The sequence below is a fragment of the Cydia strobilella genome, chromosome 1 (assembly GCF_947568885.1).
Source record: "Cydia strobilella chromosome 1, ilCydStro3.1, whole genome shotgun sequence".
Taxonomy (NCBI): Eukaryota; Metazoa; Arthropoda; class Insecta; order Lepidoptera; family Tortricidae; genus Cydia; species Cydia strobilella.
Window position 1 is genome coordinate 27036221 of NC_086041.1, and position 19826 is coordinate 27056046.

The window sequence follows — 19826 nt, forward strand, 5'->3', positions numbered from 1 at the left end:
CCCCTACCCCTAATATCCCATAGAATGGTAATTGTAATTTTTACAAAACCAAAATTGTACATAAGTAGTTCCCATTTTCTTTGATTTTTTTAGCCTATTATATCGTCTTAATACCTAATGTAAGAGAAATATATTAATACTTTTTAAGTGACGATATTAATATTAAAATTATCATATTACTATTTCGTCGATATTATAGTGAGTCTTAATTAATTAAGGTTCATGTTTGTGTATCAACTCGCACTGTGACCCAGACGTCATGGACAATTTATTGTATTATAATTGTAATCGATACGAGTAAGTATGTAGAAATTATTTAGGTACATGTATAACGAACGAATACGCCAGTCGTTGTCAAGTTTTGCATCCGGGCAGATTCGCGATGTTACTGTGTCTACCGTTATTAATTTTAGTGTTACTTATTGGGTTGCATTTGCACTTTAGATATTGTCATGCAGGCCGACTTATCGCCAAAATTCCTGGACCAAGAGGGTGGCCTCTGATAGGAAACATCTTTCAGGTTTTATTACCGCTAGGTAGATGTTATTCTTATTCACTATTACTTAAACGAGTATTAAGAAGATAGTGGACCACCTACATTTTTGAAATTCGCCATGGCTAAAGGCTAAGATAAAATAAAGGATATGAAAATAAATAAATATGGGCGTGGCATTCCGGGGGTTCTGTGGGAATTTGCCGAATCTTGAGACAAAACAAGAACAGAACAAAACCGCTGTGCCGCTAGTGATTTAAGGATTTTAAGATTAATATTATTGTATAAAAAGATTTTCCATAATGTTAATAGCTAGGGAGGATAATGGGGACTACGTTTGTACGGAGAAGCGGTTCTCCACTATCTCCTTAAGTCCGTCTACAAAGTATTGTTATTGAACTTGGGTACACCGGTACATGTATGTATATGAACATTATGGTTTCAGATGAACTATTTTTATATGCAAGAAAACTGCGAGCTGAGAGTAAAGGACCAATAATAAAAATAACTTCTTTCAATATTCGCGTTATTAACATTTATGACCCAGTGGATATCGAGGTAAAATAGTTATATTCTTATGATTTGCAGATTAGTAATATTACTTCAGCCAATCAATCAGGCTAAGTATTTATTAGAGGTCTGTAGTCAACATAAAACCTATATAATACTTTATTAGTTAGTATAAATTTTTCAATTTGTTTCAATTCAATTATTTATTTCGAATCATTTCGATCCATATAGTGTTAGTAAGTACAACAAGACTTAAAATTAATTAAGGTTAGTGACATACAATTACAATTTACAAAACACACACATAAATAATAAAATAACAAATAAAATAAATAAAATCTAGGCAATCTAGATGCACCATTTCTCAACATCTGTTGCTGCCTCATGTAGACTGTTCCAGTGTTTGAGTAATGGTGCATCTATCTTACCTGCCAACGTTTTCAGAATACTGTTGTTACTGCCGCACAGTCTCCGCATAAGTGGCTGCCGATCTGTTGCGTATAATCGCAAAAAAAGTCGTTCGTGTGCGCCTCCGCAAACATTCCGGACGCACTACAGTGACGTGGCAGTCCCATCAGCATCCTGAAAACGTTGTTGTACTGTATTCGTAGAGCATTGTACGCTCGCTGCGTATAGCTGGCCCACAGGCTGCAGGTATAAAAAGATTGGCAGAATGCCTTAAACAGTGTCTTTTTCACGTCTTTATTACACCTAATAGCCTAGCAAACCTGCGCGCCAGCATATTTCCGCGCACGGCCAATGCTCTACGCTCCCTCTCTATGTCGAGGTCATCCTTGAGGTCCTCGGTAACCCAGTGACCAAGGTATTTGAACCTTTTAGTGACCTTGAGTTTCTAGTATTTAAGGGAATTATCATATTCGAAACTGCTTTTCAGACAATACTATCTACAACCCGTTTTAACGAAAAACGCTTACCGTACACTTTCCTAGCACCCTGGCTCGGCCAAGGATTACTAGTGAGCAACGGCAAGTATGACGTTCCCTGATATGGTCATATAATAACCATAAATACCTTTTAGATTTTATGGGAATCTTGATGGATTTATGATTATATGATATATTTACCATTTACATATTGTTAGCCATTAAAATGTAATATCTTGCACTAATAGGAAATAAATGGCACCAAAGGCGAAAGCTGCTAACTTCGGCGTTTCACTTCAACATTCTGAAGCAGTTCAGCCACACGATCATCGAGCAGACGGAGGAGCTGCTGGGCTGTGTGCAGCTGCAGGCCGAACTCGGCAGCCCCAGGGTCGATTTGGTGCCCATTATAACTAAGGCAACTCTTCGCATTATGTGCGGTATGTTTTTAATATTATACATACGTATAATATAGCAGTTTGATATAGTGGGATAGTAGTAGTAATCATGGACATTTGGTGCATTACTTTTCAGAGACTTCCATGGGTACGTCATTACGTGAAGGTACAGAATCAAAAAAATACTTTTCAGCGCTCCATACGATTGGTTATTGTATAGTCAACCGAATGATCCGACCTTGGCTGTATCCCGATGGAATATTTTACCTCTCTGCATTTTGGAGAATGGAAAAGTCTGCCTTGAAATATTTACATAACTTTACAAACCAAGTTATCCTAGATAGGAAAAATTCCAAAGCTACTCATGAGATAGTTAACGATGGTTCGGAAATGCATGGTCAAAAAAAGAAACAAGCTTTTTTGGACTTGCTTCTTGTCAACGAAAGGGATAACAAAATAGACGAGAATGGAATAAGGGAGGAAGTGGACACGTTTATGTTTGAGGTGAAAGATTTACTTTACTTATTAAACATACATTTTCATGAAGAAATCTTATAACAAAAACAACAGAAAAATTTGCGCATTTTTATATTTTTATAAATAGACCAGGTATTAGAACCTTTCACCAATTTAAAATCAGATTATGATTGCAGGGTCACGATACAACTGCTATGGCGCTTTGTTTTATGATTATGAGGATCGCCAACGAACCAATTGTCCAGGCACGTACTTTGTTTAGTTGTTGTTCCCACAAAGTTCTCCGGAGTTGAAGTTGTTTTGTAAATATGTAATGTTTTCAGAATTGTATTTACGAGGAGCTGCAACGTATATTTGCCAACGACAGTCATCGACAAGTGACGTTTGAAGACCTGGGCGAGATGAAGTATCTGGAGTGCTGCATCAAGGAGTCCCTGCGTCTTTACCCCAGTGTGCCATTTATCGCTCGCCACATTACTGAAGACGTTACGTTAAGTGGGTAAAATATACCATACGAATATTCGGATCCCAATAGCCAAAGTTGAATTGGGCATTCGGCCTATTCGGCCACTTTGCCTAATATTCGGTGTTCAGCCAAATATTGCGCACTATTCAGTCGAATACCGAATACCTATTACATCTACTTATGAAGAAAAATTGCTTAGTTAAATTGCATCGCAAACCATTAGGTATAAAAAACGTATTCTTGGATAGTTGTTATAAATGAAGATTATTTTATTGCAAATGATTTTATCTATATTATAGGCTATATAATTATATTGATTGACTCTTAACTATATCCTCCCTCCTCCTCCTTGCATCGGTTTCCTCATCACTGTTTGTTTCTTGTTCTCATCATTGTTTCTTTCTCTTTTTGTATTTTCTGTGTAAGTTAGCAGTGGTTTGGTATTTTTACTGTCATACTGTTTAATTTGTTTGATAAATAAATAAATAAAATAAATAAATCACTGAGGGTCGTGGTCACTTCTAGGGAGCAGCTTCTCTTGGACAATTTGCCGCCGCCTCTTTCTGTCTGTCGCCGAGTGTAGGGCACCGTAGGTCCGTGGAGCGTTACATCAAGGGCTGAGCGAATTCGGTCTGTCCACCGCATTGCGTCTCCTGTGTCTCGGCTTATCGCCTTCGATTTTACCAGTGATTACCAGCTTTTCCAGGTTATCACTGTCTTTCCTGGCAATGTGGCCAAAATACACAAGCACTTTGCGTGCGTTGCTTTGAGTAGACAGCCTGGTTGTGATGTTCAGTTCATCAAGGATCGATGCATTAGTGCGGCGCGCTGTCTCTTGTGTATGTTCAGCATCCTCCTCCAACACCACATCTCAAAGGCATCAATTCGGTTACGGTCAGCTTTCCTAAGGGTCTATGTCTTAACTACATACACTACTAATAAGCAACAACACTTAAATTTAAGCAAACATTGTTCTTTGTAGGCGACCAGTGTACATAATAAATGTGACTGAAATTAGTACACAGGTTTTACCGAATATTCAGCGCTTCGACCGAAAGTGTGGCCGAATATTCGCTATTCGGCCAAAACCACTATTCGTGGCATCTCTAAAACTACTATAATCAGCACCTCAACACAAGTGACGGTGCTCAGCCTGCAATTGCTTACAATGAACTATGCAGTACCTATAATTATGTACATTTTTAGTGCTCTGTATAAAACTTTGGTCACGGAGCACTATATGGGATCACTGCGGTGTTGTAAATTGGTTAATACACGTGTGTTTCATGTATTTTCAGGCGGATATAGAGTACCAGCCGGTACTATTTGCCAGATCAACGTGTTCGATATTCACCGAGATGAAGCTGTTTACCCTGACCCTGAACGATTTATACCGGAAAGGTTTTTTAATGGAAAACGACGTCCGTATGCTTATATACCATTTAGCGCTGGACCAAGGAATTGTATAGGCAAGTAATTTACTACAGTTATAACTAGTCGTCTGTGAGCTGTACATGGCGCGAAGTTCCATGACTCCGCATTTTGAAAATTTCTTATAAACTGAATCGAGAAAAACATCCATATAATTATCGAGTCTGCTCATTGTTGTGAGCAGACTCGATAAAATGTTTTCGTGAAATGTTTTTCAAGAAAATCAGACGAGAATTGTGATTTGTAGATGAGTATAGCCAGACATAATTACGAAAGCAGCGCGATACTTATGGTATAGCCAAGTAAACCCCAGGCTTCAAACCGGCATGTAAATAATAAGCAGTTGTGGTTAAACGGTAAGATCAGCAGGATAGGACATTACGCATTTTATCTATTATTTGTTATATGAATTAAATTGTCCTTACGGATAGGAACTTGTGTCAAATAAAAGTATCTTGATGTGAAGTAGACTGCGATCAATATTCAATAGGTATGTATATTTTTAAATTCGATTTTGTACTGATCCGTATCTATATACGAAACGTAATAATCAAATACGTAACAATAATTAGGAATTAAACGAACTTACCCTGTAAGTGAAGTTCGATTCTAATTATATCGGAGCATCGTTAATAATGGCGTAAGCGCCATCGACAATAAGGTCCCTTTTTTTAGAAAATACCACAAATATTATTGATTTATTCTACTGGTTTGATCAAACTATTTTTCAAAGCGTTCTATTGTTGAGTATGAATTTTGTATACCTACTTAGACAACGTGCTTAGCACAAAGTTGAATGACCAGGCGTAACATAAGGACCACGGACGCTATAAATAACGGGCCGAGGGTCCTCTGATAAGGAGGCCAGCAATTCCTTTGTCCTACACATTATTCAAATGCAGGAATTTATGCAAATGTCATGTTACAGACAAGTAGGTACGATTATTAGGTACATGTTATAAATTGTACAGTTCCGATGTATTATAGTAGCTGTTATTTTTATTATTCAAACCAACTGTAGCGTAATGGATACATTTATTTATTTATCTTTTAATACCATTGCATTGTTATTTTGTTAATAGCAATTAGGGATTGCACATATTCGAAACTTTCCGGTATTCGAATATTCTTCGATTTTTTCTGACGAGACTATATTATTTAAAAAAAATAAGAAAAGGAACGAGAAATCGGTTTATTATCGTTTTATTCAAAAACTATTTTCACATATTGCAAAAACTAATGATATTTTGCAGGAATCCACTTACTTGACAATATTATATTATCCTTCTATGAGATGCCCACATTTATAAAAACGAGACGGAACGCAAAAATTACACATACCTGCTCAATATTTCCAGAGTTAGACCAAGAAAAGTCTGCAACGATATTGATAGCTTTCGCAGTGCATGTGTTATTTTAAACGTCAAACTTCTGTGAAATTATTACGTATAAATAACACTTGCAGACTTGCACTGCGTATGCTATCAAAATCGTTGCAGATTTTCCTTGGTCTCTCTAACTCTAGATTTTTTTATTATTGTTAATGCATCGTTGCATGAATTAATATAACTTTAACCATCCAAACACGTAAGAAAAAAAACCGGCCAAGTGCGAGTCGGACTCGCGTTCCAAGGGTTCCGTACATTACACAATTTAAACAATGTATCTTTTATGTGAAATGTCTTTAAAAAACCCGTAGGGGTCGGATCAAAAACTAAGTAATTAAGTCCGACTCACGCTTGACTGCACGTTTCTAATAGGTTTTCCGGTGATCTATAGGTAAAGATCTATTTTGTGTATTTTTTTCAAAATTTCTGACCTAGTAGTTTTAGAGATAAAGGGGGGGGGGGGGACAACCTTTACTTTTTTAATTTTCTCATTTACCCCCCAAAAGTGGCCCCCGTGTTTAAAATTAATATACGTTACATGCCCATCTTTGGGTCACAAACTTACATATGTGTACCAAATTTCAACTTAATTGGTCCGTAGTTTCGGAAAAAATAGGCTGTGACAGACGGACAGACAGACAGTCTGACAGACAGACAGACAGATGGACAGACAGACAGACAGACTCACGAGTGATCCTATAAGGGTTCCGTTTTTTCCTTTTGAGGTACGGAACCCTAAAAAGTATTTGTTTTCCGATTTCAATTTAATATTAACTTCTATTCTAGTCGCTCAGATGCCTATAATAGTACATTTCGATGCTAGTACGGAAAGTATGTCATTTCCGCACGTGTATCGAACGACGTTTTTTAATACAGTAAAAAAAAAAGAAAAACAACAAGCAAGGAATTCAAAACTTTTATATTATTAATTCTGTGACATCATTGACATTGACATTATGAAGAGGTGTTTTTAGCTTGTATTCGACTAGAATGGATTTTGTTATTATTATTGAACCCACTTCAATGAAAGTCTTTTTTTTCAAATGCATGTTCTATAAGACAGAAACAATTGTAAATATAAAACATTGTACTATTATTACCTAAATATCGTTATTTACGATTATTTGTGTATATTTATAAAAACAATATCGAATGTTGCCTCTGGAAACTCAAAACATTCTTGCAGTAAGAAAAAACGCCTCTTCTTTGACAGGCTTTCCGTTCCATTCAGACAACTTATTAAGAATGGTTTTTCAACATTAAAAAATAAACGTGTTATAATACTTATAATGATGAAGAGGTAAGTAATAAAATATGAAATATGCATATTTTTCGTATTCTTACATTAACTTAACACTAGGTTTTTATGTTGATTACGACGTTTAAAGGAAACTAATATTAACACCTATCAATAAGTAGTCATGAATTGGCCCAAGTATAAATTTTAAAAAATTGGAAAAGTAAAAAGCACTAGTTCACGAAAACCAACTTTCCGCACGCTAAACAGCCACGAAAAGTAGAACTTTTTGAGCAACTGTATTAAAAAAAACCTTTCTATCCATTGTATTTTGAATATTAATTAACTTTATTTGTCTTGGCAAGTTTTGATTCCTGATGGTCCGCTATTATAATATTGAAGGGAAAAAGTTGGCTGACTACTGATGGGTGGATTATTCGACAGCTAAAGGTGCATTAGTGGGTTAGATTAGTTGGGCAGGTTCGGTATGATCAAATTTGCGAATTGCGATAAGGGGCAAGTTTTAGACTTCGAATATTCGTTTAAGGTACGCTTGTAATGAATAAACAGAATGACCCTTTAACGTAAAACTTACGTAACGTTGCTTGTACAGTCAGCAGCAGAAGTTGCTAAGCGGGCGAGGTGTTCAAAACGATCTTGACGCGACTTTACTGTTAGGAGAATAAGAGCGTGTCAAGATAATTTTGAACAACTCGCCCGCTTAGCAACTTCTGATGCTGACTGTACCTCAAGTCCTACAAAAAGCATTAGCCGCACCCTAAAAATAAAAATTAACATACCTTTTGATTTCGTTTTCTTTGAAATTGAGTTAGCTTTAGCTGTAATTTCACGAAGCCTATCGAGAGGATTACAGTAAAAATATTATTTCCTTCGTATTTGGGTACCTACCTTTCCTCATTCACTGTAAAAACCCGGTTAAACACACAGAAACTGTAACTATAAGTAGTGGATCAAATAGATTTTTTTTTCGTGTAATAAAAAATATTAGAATATTCGAAATTTGAGCGGCCGAATATTAGAATATCAAATCAGGTCGAATATTCGATATATTCGAATTGCACGCCCTAATAGCAATAAAGTTGTGTGTCGTACCTTTTTTTTTCGTTGGAAAAGTGTAAGTCGTACCTATGTTAACTTAGCTTAAATTGATGAAATGATAACAAACAGACGCCAAGTCACCGGGAATAAATATAACACTTTTAATGGCTCGACGGGCAGTATTTCTAATACGTGTAGGTACTACATCTTTTAATGAAATGTTTTCCAGGTATGAAGTTCGCTATGATGGAGTTGAAAGTGGTGATGTGCGGGCTACTGCGGCGGTTCCGGCTGGAGCCGGTAACGCGGCCTGCGGATGTACGGTTCACCGGCGACCTGGTGCTGCGGGCCGCGCACCCGCTATACGTCCGCTTCGTCAGTCGGGATTCCAGCGACTGCTGATGTGCGAGGTAGGTACTGCGGGGGTTCCTACTGGAGCCGGTAGCGCGGCCCACGGATGTGCGGTGGTGCTGCGGGCTGCGCTGTAGGTCCGTGCGCTTCGTTAGTTGGGACTGCAGCGACTGCTGATGCGCGAGGTACTGCGGGGGGGGGGGGGGGGGTTCCTACTGGAGAAGGTGATAAGGCCCGCGGAGTGCGGTCTAACGCTGACTTACGAGACGACCGTCCTCTATCATGCCAATTGAAAGCACGTTGTCATTTCCATTGATTATTTCTTTTTCGATTGCCATTACCGATAGCCGGCGTCATGGATGATTGTCACCTTAGCTACAGCTCCAGTTTTTGGTAGCCACGCATCTACATGTATTTTGTCACAAGGGACCGGGAATTAATGACTGGTGAGCTTTAAGTGATTTTCTTTAATACGGCATAATGTCAACCACTAAGAATTACAACATACTGAAGATTCATAAGGCACCTGGCCATACAATAAAAAATAGCCTATTTATCATTCTAAGTGCCTCTATAATAGGTACATATTTAATATTTTAAGAATTTCCTCGGTTTCTCCAGAATCTCACAAAAAAAATTTTTATACGCGGCTCTCACAGTCTTCGAAAAATAGTCAAATATAAAAACACAGAGACCCCGTGAATTGAAAACCTCCTCCCTTTTAAGACGGTTATTAATGTTATTACACTGACGCCCCATCCGATTGGGGCGAACGGATTTTAACCTAGTCGTGGTTCCAGTAGGAAATATGTACTTATACCCAGCCTATTATTAATTACTGTGACAGCAGGTAGACTTATTTAGTTATTTTATTAGACATAATACTTTTAATATAGGCGTAATAAATATTATGTATGTAGGTACGATATAACTATAGTTTGTCAAAGGACTGTCGCATTTCAAACATAGACACGAGAGAATCATAATATCTTAGTCTTAAGGTCCCTCCACACTAGTAGGTACTAGCACCCAAAAGAAAAGGATAAGTATAGTTTTTTTCTCTTATTTACTGACAATTTGGTTTGACCAACTATACATATGCCATGTTCATAACCGGATTTATTGTTATCTATTAATTAGCTCATTAACTATACACCTAATGAGTTATAATTTGTAATAATCCTAAGTATTTCATAATTAATATAATTATAACTTACATTTTATTCGTATAGGTACAAGGATTGAAAAGTGTATTATTTATGAAATAGGCAATTTCAATTTAAACTGTTTAACTGTACCATATTATTATGCATTTCCTATAATTGATAGCATAGCAAAATAATGCGTTTGCCCGTATTTACCATTGCATACAAGCATAATAATATGGGTAGCTCGGAAAGTTGTCTTTTATCCTTCAAAACAAGCGGGGAAAAACGCGTTTTATCCACTAGTGGGGAAAGTAATTTGACATTGGACGGAGCGTGTTTAAGTAGCTTGTCAGAAAACAAATCGCTTCGCTCGTGGTTCAACTATAGAATCCTTTCGCGTGCTCGTGTTTCAATTCCACACTCGCGGGTAAAATACAACTTTGCACCCTTGTATAACAAATAACTATTTTGTAGCTGACGTTTGATCTCACCAAAGCGATTTCTATGAGCTCAAATGAATGAGGATAGGTAAGTACGTTGTAATGCTCATGTATAACCTAAGAGGAAAATTATGTAATAGGTACATAGTGATGAAATAAAAAATCAACTAAAATTATTATTTATTTATTTACAAATAATCGCTTTACACCATTTAACTCCTAGAAACGCGATCTACCATTTTATTAGGAGGGCCACGCGTTCTTCTAGCCATCCACAAATCAAAAGCAGCCAACACAATTGTGATTTGGATTTGTTAAAATAAAAAACCTAAATAAAATAAAATGAAAGACTTTAAAGTAAATAGGCCACCGAGCAGCTACAGGAAGGTAGGTGTTTTATATGTTAATGTTATTAATTACAGTCTAGGTTGTATTTGTTTCATTAATTACGGCCTACCTAAAAAAAATACTGAGGTTGACTGAAGTAACATGACTAATACCAACGTTTCCGAGAAAATACGACAGCAAAGGATTGTTCACGATATTCATGTCAATGGTTGTCTTAGTAGGTATATTTCTCTTGGAACCTTCAAACGTAGCCAGAGTCACTGGCAAAATTGGGAGCCGGTCGGCGGGTACACGTAAATACCCATGTCGTCCAACTTCTGTTGCATCTCGCGTTCCTCTTGGACCAGAGCCTGAAATGATCGAAAATTGGGATTAGTTTCATATTTGCAATAGGTACGATAAAATTTAAAAACTAATATTATTTAGATAAGAGTAAACTAATAATGTTTAGATACGAGCATTGGAAAAACTGGGGGGGGACCTTTGCCCAGCGGTGGGACACTGGGCTCCTAAATAAATAAAAAATGACAAACACTTTTTAGTAGTTGTTGTTATAGCGGCAACAGAAATACATCTTCTGTGAAAATTTCAACTGTCTAGCTATCATGGTTCATGAGATACAGCCTGGTGACAGACAGACGGACAGACAGATGGACAGAGGAGTCTCAGTAATAGGGTCCCGTTTTTACCCCTTGGGCACGGAACCCTAAAAAGAGCAAATTACCTACTGGTGTCAATGAAATCATAAATTCGTGAAACACTATTTAAACTTCATATTTCAGTATTTTTCAAACAGAATGTTCTGCTAATACATACGTTTTTGTTATAAGTAGTATTGCTTTGCTCCCCGGTGGGTAACTATGCTCCAATTCAAAAAAAGGACAACGTCTAATATATATACAAAAATAAATTAAACTACGAACTAAACAAACTAAACTAAAACTACCTAAAAAGTCCTATAAATAAAAAATTGGCCCCAGGTCTGTGCCGTCCGGTAGGGTGCCCAGAAGGCTGGCGGCGTTGCCGCGCTGAACGGCAACGCCGATGCGTTGGGCGAGGTATGCTCCAGCCTTCCGGTCACCCGGAATGGTTGGTTTCAGAACTCACATAGATAGGATCGCCGGCTCTGAGAGTGGCGTGGTTTCGGAACTCACATAGATAGGATCGCCGGGTCTGAGAGTGGCGTGGTTTCGGAACTCACATAGATAGGATCGCCGGCTCTGAGAGTGGATTGGTTTCGGAACTCACATAGATAGGATCGCCGGCTCTGAGAGTGGCGTGGTTTCGGAACTCACATAGATAGGATCGCCGGCTCTGAGAGTGGCGTGGTTTCGGAACTCACATAGATAGGATCGGCTCTGAGAGTGGCGTGGTTTCGTTCGCGAAGCTCCTGCAGTGACGTGAGCAGGTGCACGGTGTCCACGTTAGCATTTGTTAATTGGGTCTGAAATTAGATAAGCTGTCAAACACGGTAAAAAAAATTACACGTCACTTGACATCAAAATTTAAAAAAAATCTCTTCTTCCTCGGTCTCTCATTGCTGAGGATCGCGACCATGTATGCTCCGTCTCCATAGTGTGCGGTCATAAGCCATATGGGTCACGCACTGCATGTTGCCGCCAACCACCCTCTTCAAACCATCAGACCATCTCGTGGGTGCTTTTCCTCGCCTACGCATGCCATCCATTTGACCCAAGATAATAAGATAAAAAAATACTTCGTCAAAATAGATGACAATTATAGTAGGCAAAGAGGATATAATAAGATAGAGCGGTACTGTCATAGTAAATTTTGTAACCACTGTAAATTCACTGCCATCTATCGACATACTTTAAAACTATAAATGAAGATTTATAAAAATACGTTCAAATGTATTTAAATATGGATAAATGATTTTTTTTAAATATTTATCAGTACGGTTTTTACTCACTATTATTTTTAGTCGCTTTTAGCGACATGTTTCGGATTCTTTGGGAATCCATCCTCAGGCACGAGCGACTAAAAATAATAGTGAGTAAAAATCGTACTGATAAATATTTTGAAATATGTCTCACGATAGTTTAAGTGCGATGATTTTTTTATTTGCATTAATTATTTTTATATGATTTTGACCCATGTTCTTCAACGGATATGCGTTAAAATTATAAATAACAAACGAAACCGTCAACGCCCTTTATACGAGAGTAGGCCAAAACTAGTGGCGCCGAAACGTGCACTCACCTGCAACTCCAGCATCACCTGCAGCTGATCGCGGGAGGCCTGCTGCGCCTCGTTCAGCAACTCGCTGTACCTGCTCTCGGATCGAAGCTCGTTTTCAAGCTCTAGGGCTAGCACGTCTCTCTCCCCGACTATCCCGTCGTCTGGAATTAGGGAGTGAGTGTTATACAATACTTTTATCTGATTTGTTTTGAAATACAGGTGTCATTTTTGTCCATGTATGTGTAACATCAATATCTATTCGCATCAGTTATTTATTTTCTCTATAAGTAAGTAAATTCCTGGAGGTCGATATTACTCCATTAAGATACAGTGCTGTTTTATCAATTGGTTTTTATTTCTTATGATAGGCCACATAGTGAGTCAGCCAAAAGACAAGATATATTCTAAGATATGAATGAAAGTGATTGAACACGGCCTAAATCTTCACAGTGGAACTTAGAACAAGATACATACAACGTGAAACTACATAATTGTCATAGTCAAAAATCAGTAGTGTTTTATTTAGTAGAGTAGATCGACAAATATACTTAAGTATGATAATTATACACATGATAAAAGCAGGTACCTACCTACCTTCTTCTATAGCTAAGCGTATGATGTCGTTCACGCGGCGCCTCAGCGCCTCCAGTGCTACTCTTTCTGCCTCTCTGCGCTAAATATAATAATAAAAATTAAGTGGTTTACATAATCATCTACATAAATTTGACAGACATAAAGGATGACTCATGCTAGACCGGGACGTGCCCGTGCCGAGGCGTCCGACATGTCATTTTCTATGACGGCTGATCGGTGATCACGTGGTGCTTTCCATAGAATACGAAGCGCCGGAAGCACCGGCCGGCCCCGGCCCGGTCTAGCGTAAGTCATCCTTAAATGTAAATAGCTAAGTTACTTCTTACGTTTGCGAGTGTGTATTTTTTCAGATTTACAGGGTTGTAGTATAAATCTTATTTTTGTATGTATCAATGTTACTTTCATTTAAGTACACAGTATAGTTTCATGCCTTTAACATTTGAATTTTCCATAAATATACTTATTTAAGTCAAATAATACATTTTCAAACTTCTGTCATTCCTGGATATAAGTATAGATTTTTATTGCATTGTACGCCAATGAGATTAGAAAATATGCATACCGACTTAAAAAAGATAATTACAAATTGGAAATTACTCATATTCCAGTTACATCATACATGTGCTTATATTTTAGTATTTTTACGCCACGTGCAATAAATAAAGTTACTAAAGGGGTAGATGATACAACAAAAACTCACCGTTTCTTCTATCTCATGGCAACTCGAGATCTCAGCGTCACTTATATTTTGATTCATCTCAAAATATTACACTATTATTAAATAATTACTTATTTAATCTTAGCAAAACTGGTAATGATAACTACTGCATGTGCATTTGCACGGGGCCCCGGATTCTTTTAAAATTGAGCTATACTCACAATTCAGCGGGTATTTATGGTATAGAATAGATAACGATTAGGTACCTGGACAATGTGTGAGGTGGAGGGGCTCGCTGCGCAGGAGACATTGTTAAATAAAATAACACGTTGTGATAATTAAGTGCAGTCCCTAATAATGATGACAAACTTAAATTCCTAACTGCTGAGTAACACGTAGGTTACAGGCAACTTAAAAACATTTTTCTAGTGTACCTGTACCTACTCCAGTACTACCATGACCAAGTGAGTAATGAGTATATTCAAATCTTATGGTAGTGGCTCGGGTATATCAAGGTATGGGAAAGGCTATGGTTATTACGAGTATAGCAGCATGCTTAGGTATAGGCCCCGTGTTTGATTACAGGCATCAATCTAATCTTCGAAGCCAGTAGTGCAGCAGGTAGCCAGCCACAAGGGAGATGTTGGGGATTAGCATGAGATCTTCGGTCTGTAAATAAGATTTAAAAGGAATGTCCATTTTTTGCAAAATGACCACTGAACGGAAAAGAGCTTTTTCTACTCGTTGACTGTAATGGCTGAATTAAGATTTCGTAAAACAAACTGTAATTGGGTACTTTTCATGTATGGGCTCCCAACTCAACTATAATATTCATTTCGAAACGGTTTAGTCAACTATAATGAATTTGACCAATCACGTGGCACCGCGGTCCAGTGAAAAAGACACCAACGCGCGACTATTTCATGAGTCATACGGGACGGATCATACCTATTCAGATATTATGCACGCGTTGGTGTCTTTTGTACTACTGATACTTACGTAATTTTCCTTAATTAGGTTTTATAGTAGAAAAAGTATTGTATACAATAGTGATATAATCAAGCTTTTCAAGGTCTCCATTATATCACGATTGTATAAAATACTATTATGAAGATTTCGATTTCGTAAAGATGGTAGCTTGTTAGCTAAAACTTTTAACAAAACGCCAATTATTCGTAAGGAGTTGTATTTTAATTATAAGGTAGGTTAGGGTAACAACAAAGCAAATCAAATTTTGATTGACACATTGACATTTCCGACAAAAATAATATCTGCTATTTGTTTCATCTTAATGAGGGCTACCGATTTTGTGCTCAGCAGTTGGCGCCACTGTAGATGTAGGTCAGAAAAACAGATCTCAAAATTCTTCTATGCTTATTTTTATAAACTCAATACAGCCCTCATTAGATGTCACCTTGTATGTGTCTGTCATAGTAGCCATTGTTGTTATTTGAATAGCATAGCATGCCTTCTGCTGCAGACTACATTTCAGTGTACTCACAAGTGTCCCTAATGGCAAAGAGGATATAATAAGATAGAGCGGTACTGTCATAGTAAATTTTGTAACCACAGTAAATTCACTGCCATCTATCGACACACTTTACACAAAGCTAAAAATTAAGATTTATAAAAATACAATAAAATGTATTTAAATATGGACAAATGTTTTTTTATTTGCATTAATTATTTTTATATGATTTTGACCCATGTTCTTTCACTGATATGCGTTAAAATTGGTAAATAACAAACGAAACCGTCAAAGCCCTCTATACGAGAGTAGGCCAAAGGTAGTGGTGCCATCTGATCGAGAATCAAATTTTCGTGATTTTCGAGGCACGTTGTTTCCTTAGACTGTATCCATCTATAACGGAGTTATATCTATCTTTGCCAATGGTAATCAAAACATTATAACATTGTGGTGATTACGAAATGATCATCGTTACCCAGGACATTGGCTTTGAAATATTTTCAAACGGCACATAATATAAACTAGGCTAATCACCTGTATGCTAAAATAATGAGTTATAGCTAACTGTAATTTGTACAGTTTATTGAGTCTTACTAGGAATTTCTACACATTAATCCATTGCGTTACGAAAATTAAGCATATACATTCTATTTCATCTATTCCATGCATGAGTAAGTTTACGGCTTAAGCTGACCATGCACACTAGGCCAGGGTATAGATATCCTATCCCGACACTAGGGTATAAAAGGAGCGTATGTGGCATTGGACTGTCGACTGTGCAGTTTCCTAACCGGCTTTACCTGTACAACTGCAGTTCAACAGCTGCTGTACAGGCAAAACTGCGCAGTGTAATACCCTAGTGTGTATGGCCAGCTTACGCCAACACAATTACATGCATGTAACTTAAATTAAAACTCCTTAATTTACGTAATACAATGGAATCATTAATACTAATTACAGTTCTTAAGTAGGTATATACATTTTTTTTTGCAATTCACCCTTATCACTCTTACAACAGATTTTAAAAATCAAAAAGTGAAAAAAGCTGACACGATACTCAGCTACTTAATATGTGTCGTTTTTCAAGCAAAAGGTAAAACATTGTCGCTTGCCATAAAGGCGCTCTGACAGGTTTTTCGTATGAAGACACAAGCAATTTTCGTCCTTACCTTATTTACGTCCTTACTTTCGTTTACCAAAACGACAATGTGGTACCTTTTGATTGAAAACGTCACATATATCAATTAATTGATAGCGGATACTTCAATATTGTAGTTTGGTCGCTTGTCATCGTCTATCCTATCAGTATTCAAAATTTTGTCAATGATGTATTTCAATTTAAGGATATTACAAGCCATTATCTGCTCGACTATCGCACCTTTCTTGCACGACTATCATAATTAAGAATGATTATATCCTCGTACACGTATTATACCTGCGCTGGGATTTCAGGTGACGCTTGTTCCTAAGTTTCGTATTCCAAAACGACTGAAAAACATGATTTTAGTTAGGGTTAAATGAAATAGGCATATTTAAAATTGCAATGTACAAATATACACGGTGGTAAAAAAATAAGTGCATTCCCGTTGCTAAGAACCTAACTTTTACTATGGGACCAACCCCGAAATCGCGAAAAAAAATTTGGCTGTTTCATACATTTTGGCTGGTCCATCTTGTATAGGTTTGTTTCGTGATTCCGTGGTTGGTCCCATAGTAGAAGTGCTCAGTATAATCCCAAAACCTCCCTGGCAACGGTAATGCACTTATTTTTTAGCCACCCTGTATATACTCCGCGATATTTACCTACTCGTATAGTTTTTTTTTTGCACAAAAACTTGTTAATATAATGTTGACCGAAAATGATCATTACGACTTGCATTGCTTACCTTTAGAGCTTTTCTGAATTTAGTGGACATAAGGCTGAAGAGAATTGGATTTATTGCGATGCTAAACCAGCTGTTGATGTCTGCAACTCTATACCCGAGCCCCCACCACTGAAACCCAGGGAAACAAGAATTTTTAAAATACAAGTTTAATAGTGTCAGTGAATAACGACGACAATAATAAGTCATAAAGGACTATGATTTTTATTAATTACTAGTCTGTTTGACCCTACCTCAGCGGAAGCATTCAGCTGCTGGACGTCCAGGGTGGCGACCATGACTCGGATGGCGAAGAACGGCAGCCAGCAGATTAAGAATGACAGCGTCATAGCTACTGCAGACAAAACCACGACACTAGGTATAGGTATTACGTACCTAACCGCAAATAATGCCTTAACCATTGTTGTCATACATATGCCCAAGGTTTTATACTAATAGAATAACCATAGTATTAATTTGGAAGGTCGGAGTTAGGTATGTACTTAACAAACATTAAAAATAATACAAAAAATATATAACCAAATTGAGAAATTCCTCCTTTTGCAATTTTGAAGTCGTTAAAAAAAAATTACGGCACTATTTGAGTCAGTTTTTCTTAACTTAACAAATTGACGTGGTCACCCTAATATAAAGCCTCCCCGCGAGCTAGTTTTGTAAATTTTAAATGCGATTTATCAACCTGTAGTTAAACAACACTATGCCTGTACATGAACTTACCTAATAATTTGTTAACTTTGCTTCTGGGATTTCGATAGTTAAAAATCTGATTTCTTGAATAGCCTTTCGGTGTGACATTAACTTTTACAGCGATCATTGAATATATAAACGTCATTATAAGAAGTGGTATCAGAAACGTTATTATTGCTAGCACTCCATTTACAACCCTGGATAAAGCGGTCGGAATCGTGAAACATATGCTGGTTGATTGTTGAGTCGTAATTGCTGAAACTGTAAACATTTCTGGGACTGTCTCCAAAATCGCTATAAGCCACAGTACGACAATTATTTTGGTTACTCTCCGCCGCATTGGAGTTGATTTCAATAATAAAGGTCGCATAATGGCCATGTACCTCTCAATAGACAAGGCGGTTACGGTCAGGATACTGTTGTTCCACGAGCACACAACACACACGAAATATATTTGGCACGCTAACTGGCCGAAGATATCGGCGTCACTCAGTTTCTCCTGCACCGCCAGTAGAATGCAGAAGGTGACGATCAAGTCCGACACGGCTAAGTTGAATAGGTAATAATTAGTTGCAGTATGCATAGACTTGTCGTAGTAAATGACAACGCACGTAAGCAAATTTCCTATAAGGCTGACGGTAAATATGCAGAACATGGATATTGCGTATATCACCTTGGAGTAAGCATACTCTTTTGGCAATGCTTCTTCTAAAAATTCAGCCCACATTGTATAGTTAAACTCGCGGGATGCAGTTGATGTTTGGTAAAACATTGTATACGATTTCACTACGAACGATTCACTAGGGATAATATCAATCGCTATTTTAATTTTAGTGGCATTTTCCATGCACCATACGACGCGGTACAATTTCTAGTGAGCTCGATGTGCGCACGGAACGGAATTGTTTGCTCTAAGCGTTAAACATTAACTTTGTTTGTCCAATGAGGTAGCTTAGACTCTTAGATTAATTGGATTAGCAAGATAATCGTTTTTTTAACCGACTTCAATATTTCTAAATGAGGAGGAATTTGATTGTATTTTTATTCTTTTCAATTGCTGGCAGTTACTATTAAAAAGCTCGTATCTCGTAATGTCATGTCATCTTGTTTTTTAATGTTTGCAGTACATTGCTGCTCGGTAAATTAAAAAATAAAAATTACGGGGTCACTTCGTAATTAATGATTATACGAATAAATTCTATATCTGGTTTAATTTATCGCCCGTATTAGATTTACACACTGTATATATATACCACCAGATTAGTCCCACTTCTGTCAAAGTCAAGTTCCAATTTTCCGAAGGGGTCCATGAGGAATCGAGGGAAGTAGGTAATTTTTGTTTTTCATCTATAAATCAACGGCACGACGACAAGTCCAAATACGTGCTTAATTGTTATGAGATGCCCAGATGCACTATGGTTTTACATGATATTAATCGCATTATAAACTCTTTATTGAAATCTGTTGTTTTTTATGTTTAAAGTTACTTTTACTAAAATAAACAGTTTTCTTTATAACTATTTAGAAGAAAATTTGATTATAGTCAATACAATATGCACTTTTACTATATTTAATTAAAAAAACATATACGCGATATAATCCGTTTTCATAGTTTTATTTCATAAAAAAACATACTTAATTATTAACAAAATTAGAATAAACTGTACCTATTCTAAAATTAAAACGACCTACAAAGCTAAAACTAAT

General features: G+C 37.1%; 3 protein-coding genes across 3 annotated transcripts; 1 reads left to right on the forward strand and 2 right to left on the reverse strand.

The window, feature by feature from the left end:
* Window positions 1–310: 310 nt before the first annotated feature.
* Window positions 311–8839, forward strand: LOC134742908 (cytochrome P450 4C1-like). The gene is made up of 9 exons (XM_063676116.1): window positions 311–536; window positions 939–1051; window positions 1899–1989; window positions 2136–2327; window positions 2422–2789; window positions 2939–3007; window positions 3086–3257; window positions 4527–4697; window positions 8573–8839. The coding sequence occupies exons 1-9, from the start codon at window positions 383–385 to the stop codon at window positions 8743–8745; spliced, it is 1503 nt and encodes a 500-aa protein (XP_063532186.1). The 5' UTR covers window positions 311–382; the 3' UTR covers window positions 8746–8839.
* A 1611-nt stretch (window positions 8840–10450) lies between these two features.
* Window positions 10451–14306, reverse strand: LOC134742928 (uncharacterized). Its single transcript, XM_063676138.1, has 5 exons — window positions 14124–14306; window positions 13424–13502; window positions 12851–12990; window positions 11973–12074; window positions 10451–10980 (listed from the first exon to the last, which is right to left on the reverse strand). The coding sequence occupies exons 1-5, from the start codon at window positions 14178–14180 to the stop codon at window positions 10888–10890; spliced, it is 471 nt and encodes a 156-aa protein (XP_063532208.1). The 5' UTR covers window positions 14181–14306; the 3' UTR covers window positions 10451–10887.
* A 242-nt stretch (window positions 14307–14548) lies between these two features.
* On the reverse strand, window positions 14549–19299 carry LOC134742915 (neuromedin-U receptor 1-like). Its single transcript, XM_063676127.1, has 4 exons — window positions 18150–19299; window positions 17666–17766; window positions 17436–17543; window positions 14549–17037 (listed from the first exon to the last, which is right to left on the reverse strand). Exons 1-4 carry the CDS (start codon window positions 18964–18966, stop codon window positions 16960–16962), a joined length of 1104 nt encoding a protein of 367 aa, XP_063532197.1. The 5' UTR covers window positions 18967–19299; the 3' UTR covers window positions 14549–16959.
* Between the last annotated feature and the right edge of the window lie 527 nt (window positions 19300–19826).

Coding starts and splice junctions, on each gene's coding strand:
- LOC134742908 (XM_063676116.1), top strand. CDS start 383: ATGTTACTGTGTCTACCGTTATTAATTTTAGTGTTACTTATTGGGTTG. Junction 1,990..2,135: donor AGGATTACTAGTGAGCAACG/GCAAGTATGACG, acceptor TTGCACTAATAG/GAAATAAATGGCACCAAAGG. Junction 4,698..8,572: donor TGGACCAAGGAATTGTATAG/GCAAGTAATTTA, acceptor AATGTTTTCCAG/GTATGAAGTTCGCTATGATG.
- LOC134742928 (XM_063676138.1), bottom strand. CDS start 14,180: ATGAATCAAAATATAAGTGACGCTGAGATCTCGAGTTGCCATGAGATA. Junction 13,503..14,123: donor GCCATGAGATAGAAGAAACG/GTGAGTTTTTGT, acceptor TATTATATTTAG/CGCAGAGAGGCAGAAAGAGT. Junction 12,075..12,850: donor AGGTGATGCTGGAGTTGCAG/GTGAGTGCACGT, acceptor ATCTAATTTCAG/ACCCAATTAACAAATGCTAA.
- LOC134742915 (XM_063676127.1), bottom strand. CDS start 18,966: ATGGAAAATGCCACTAAAATTAAAATAGCGATTGATATTATCCCTAGT. Junction 17,767..18,149: donor CAAAGTTAACAAATTATTAG/GTAAGTTCATGT, acceptor TTTTGTCTGCAG/TAGCTATGACGCTGTCATTC. Junction 17,038..17,435: donor AATTCAGAAAAGCTCTAAAG/GTAAGCAATGCA, acceptor CATGTTTTTCAG/TCGTTTTGGAATACGAAACT.